The sequence below is a fragment of the Oratosquilla oratoria genome, chromosome 6, assembly GCF_046742065.1.
Source record: "Oratosquilla oratoria isolate Oo_2021 chromosome 6, ASM4674206v1, whole genome shotgun sequence".
In the NCBI taxonomy this organism is placed as follows: domain Eukaryota; kingdom Metazoa; phylum Arthropoda; class Malacostraca; order Stomatopoda; family Squillidae; genus Oratosquilla; species Oratosquilla oratoria.
In genome coordinates, this window is record NC_134782.1 from 66,836,459 (window position 1) to 66,839,962 (window position 3,504).

The window sequence follows — 3,504 nt, forward strand, 5'->3', positions numbered from 1 at the left end:
ATGAAGACCGTAAGTAGATCATCAACGGGTTCTCGTCTGAGTGTCCACTTTAGGTCTGAAATGACATTTGTTCGATTGGCCCGACTTTGGTCAGTCATTCTCCCTTTTGAAGATTACTTCTTTTCACGAGTGTTTTACTTGGAGAGGTGACTGATTTATCTCTCCTGTGGCAGATCGTATTCGCCGCCCTTCTGGCCGTCGCCGCCGCCCTCCCCCGTCCTGACGACGACTCCCACGAGGTCGCCATCCTCTCAGACGACCGCGTGCAGCCCGAAGGCGGAGCCTACAGCGTTGTCTTCGAGACCGAGAACGGCATCCAGGTCTCCGAGTCTGCCTCTGCAGGAGGAGAGGGACAGAGCAACTCCCAGGGAGTCTTCAGGTAAGGAGGACCTCAGGACAACTTGGGCACCTGTCTCTGTCGCCGAGCCTCATATAGATCTTGCACCCATTTAAGCTCTCTTCGAGTCAAGAACTCATGACCCAACTTACTTTCTAGGTTCCCATTGGACAACGGTGAGATCGCCGAAGTCAAGTGGGTAGCCAACGAGTTCGGCTTCCAGCCCGAGTCCTCCCTCCTGCCCGTCGCCCCCGCCTTCCCTCACCCCATCCCCGAGTTCGTCCTCGAACAGATCCGCTTCGCCGAAGAGCAGAGGAGAAACGCTGACTCCGACGAGGACAAATAAACTGCTTCCTCGCACAGGAACCCCCGATTGAAGAACGATCGCGAACACGACTTAGCCTCTATTTATTTGACTGCAATGTTGTACGAGTGTGTATATATTAAACTACCTTGAAGTGAAGCGAAACTTTCATTCACACATCTATCTGAGCCCTGCTAGCAAATTAGAATAGGTAAAAGGAAAGACAAAAGGAAAAATATGTACACTTGCCGAGGATATTCTGTACACGGGGGACAGATATTCAGAAACTTTTAATAAGCATTTGGCGAAGATAAGTGAGAGGAGAAAGATGAAAGGAAGGTGCACAAAAAACTAAGTAATGAGGAATATTAGGAAGACAATAATAAAACGACCCAGTATCATATTTAAGTATCCTGGAAGAGTTAATATTTTCTAGCAACTTAGAATGGATGAAGTGGTGGTTGGAGAAGTGAGGTAGGAAACTTATCATAGACCGGTGGGTTAACGTGGGTGAAGATGGCGGAGAACATAGTGAAAGTAATGATTATGTATAAATTAAATAGTTAAATTTAGAAAAAGCATACTGGAGTAAAATAAAGATAAGATAAACTGGTTGAGGGATGAGTGAAAAGCACGGGGATCTCTAAAAGGAGGTGAACTGGGAGAAATACACGAACATTTTTATAGAAATGGTGCTGACATATTGAAAGGATGGAAGGAGAACGACTATTTGAATCAAAGGTAGAATGAGGGAGAGAAGATAAAAAAATATAATGAGAGGAAAGTGGAAGTGAATGAAAGCAATAGGAATGAAAGGGAGGATACGAGGGGATAGGTAGAGATTGAGCAAGAGGGAGGAGACGAATAGATGATAGACTAAGAATAAACGACTGGTGATGGGGAGCTTGCCAGTGGACATGAAGAGAGTGGATGTATCCTAATAAGATTTTTTTTATGGGAGAAGCGAGTCAGACTGACCCAAGTTTCACCTGACTTTCGTTTAAATGGGCGGTTTGCCTTTAGTATGTAGGTTAGTGACTCACACGTATGGGCAATAAGGTAGTGTGGATGTGACATTTACAAGCAGGGCAAGGTTGCAGGTTCGAATCCTGATACCTCCCTCTTCCTCAAGGCCAGTGAAACACCTGGCTGGCGAGCATAGGATAGTTTTGATATCTAAATTATATGACTGAAGAACACATACATATATTCATGTATGCACGAATGAGGACATGCATAAATGTATACATGTGCTTGCATATATGCACATATATATATTTTCCAGTGTTAGGTTTCACACCTAGCAAGTGTTTTGCCAGCAGTGACCAGCGTTTCTATCCTCGCACTGAAGAGGTGGAGTTATAGAGGCGGTAAAGGAGATATTTAATGAAGAAAGTAAATGTCAGAAGTGACCGGCGTTCTTCTTGGACAGAGACAAGTCCCCAATGATAACAGAACACTGACATTATCCGTAGGGATGTGACTAGAGACATAAGTTATACTTTGTGCGTGGAGAGTTTTTACAGTTTGAATAATAAGAAGCGGGAATCAGTCTCAATGCCTTAATGACAGTATTTGATAAATCACACAATTGTGTTCCTTTTGTTTGGACGTAGGGTTCCCCCCCCTCTCTCTCTCTCTGTCTCTCTCTCTCTCTGTCTCTCTCTCCGTGCCTTAACAATTATCTTTGATAAGTCACACAACTTTGTTGCTTTTGGGTGCGGGATTCGAACTCTCCCCCTCCTTGTACCAAAATCCAAGATCGAGAGAATACAAGGTCTGCTCGCGCGCACGTTGTGACGTCATCTGAAGGGGAGCCCACAGAGAAAATGGTGAAAACGTAAGTGAAAAATGTTAGGTAAAAGAGAAAACGTACAGGCACCACAGAGTTTCTGGGAGACTTACCTATTTCATGTTCTGCAACCGTTAAAATGGGGGTTTCATTTTGGAAAAAATGTTCTTGTGGTTTATCTTTGACATGTTTAATAAAGAAACAGACGATGCAGTTAAAACTGGTGATTGACGTAAACGCCATTTAGTGAGAGAGCCGCACAGTAAAATGTATGTGGACGATTGCCTCGTGACCTCAGCTCCAGTCCACTCGTGACCTCAGCTCAGTCCACTCGTGACCTCAGCTCAGTCCACTCGTGACCTCAGCTCAGTCCACTCGTGACCTCAGCTCAGTCCGCTCGTGACCTCAGCTAGAGACCTCGTTTTTCTGTACAGACACCAGCTAGTGAATACCTGTGAATTTTATATCTCCGAATAGTGTTAAGTGATTGTGTTGTGTTTTTGTAATTGTATACGTATAGCGCTATACAGTTACAGATATAAGATAAAGTGCAGGGTTCTATCTAATTTCAAAACAGTTTTCTGTTACCGTATTCCAAAGGTAGGAGAAAAAGTATAAGGTAAGCAGAGTAAGCTTTGCGTATTTAGTTTATTAGAGACCGCTTTGATTTTTTGTTGTTGTTGATTTGTATTTTCTCTTTGCCGTTTTTATTGCTAAAGGGGGAGCGAAATGGCTTGTGAAGGTTGCGTGAACCTAGAGGTCCGTCTCAGGATGTGTGAGGAGGAAATTCGGCTTCTCAGAGTGCGCTCCGTGAGAAGAGTGAACCCTCCCCACAACCCAAAGAGCGTTCCACTTCTTCAACCTACTGTCACTGCCATGAGCGAGTGGCGCTCCGTGGGGTCCCGTTTGTCGAGCCCGCGTTCGGTAGACGTGTGCCCTGTGGAGCAACCGCTGGCTCTAGTCAATCGTTTTAGCTCTACTGGAGGATGAAGTGGCTGAAAACCAGGAGTTCTTGGTGGTGGTGGGGGACTCCATGGTTCGAGGCTATGACGACATCCTGCAGCGAAAGAC

The 3,504-nt window shown here is 45.1% G+C and overlaps 1 protein-coding gene across 1 annotated transcript; it reads left to right on the forward strand.

The window, feature by feature from the left end:
- Positions 1–683, forward strand: LOC143026063 (cuticle protein AMP2-like). The gene is made up of 3 exons (XM_076186058.1): positions 1–9; positions 174–379; positions 497–683. Exons 1-3 carry the CDS (start codon positions 1–3, stop codon positions 681–683), a joined length of 402 nt encoding a protein of 133 aa, XP_076042173.1.
- The last annotated feature ends 2,821 nt before the right edge of the window (positions 684–3,504 follow it).

Coding starts and splice junctions, on each gene's coding strand:
- LOC143026063 (XM_076186058.1), top strand. Junction 380..496: donor AACTCCCAGGGAGTCTTCAG/GTAAGGAGGACC, acceptor CTTACTTTCTAG/GTTCCCATTGGACAACGGTG.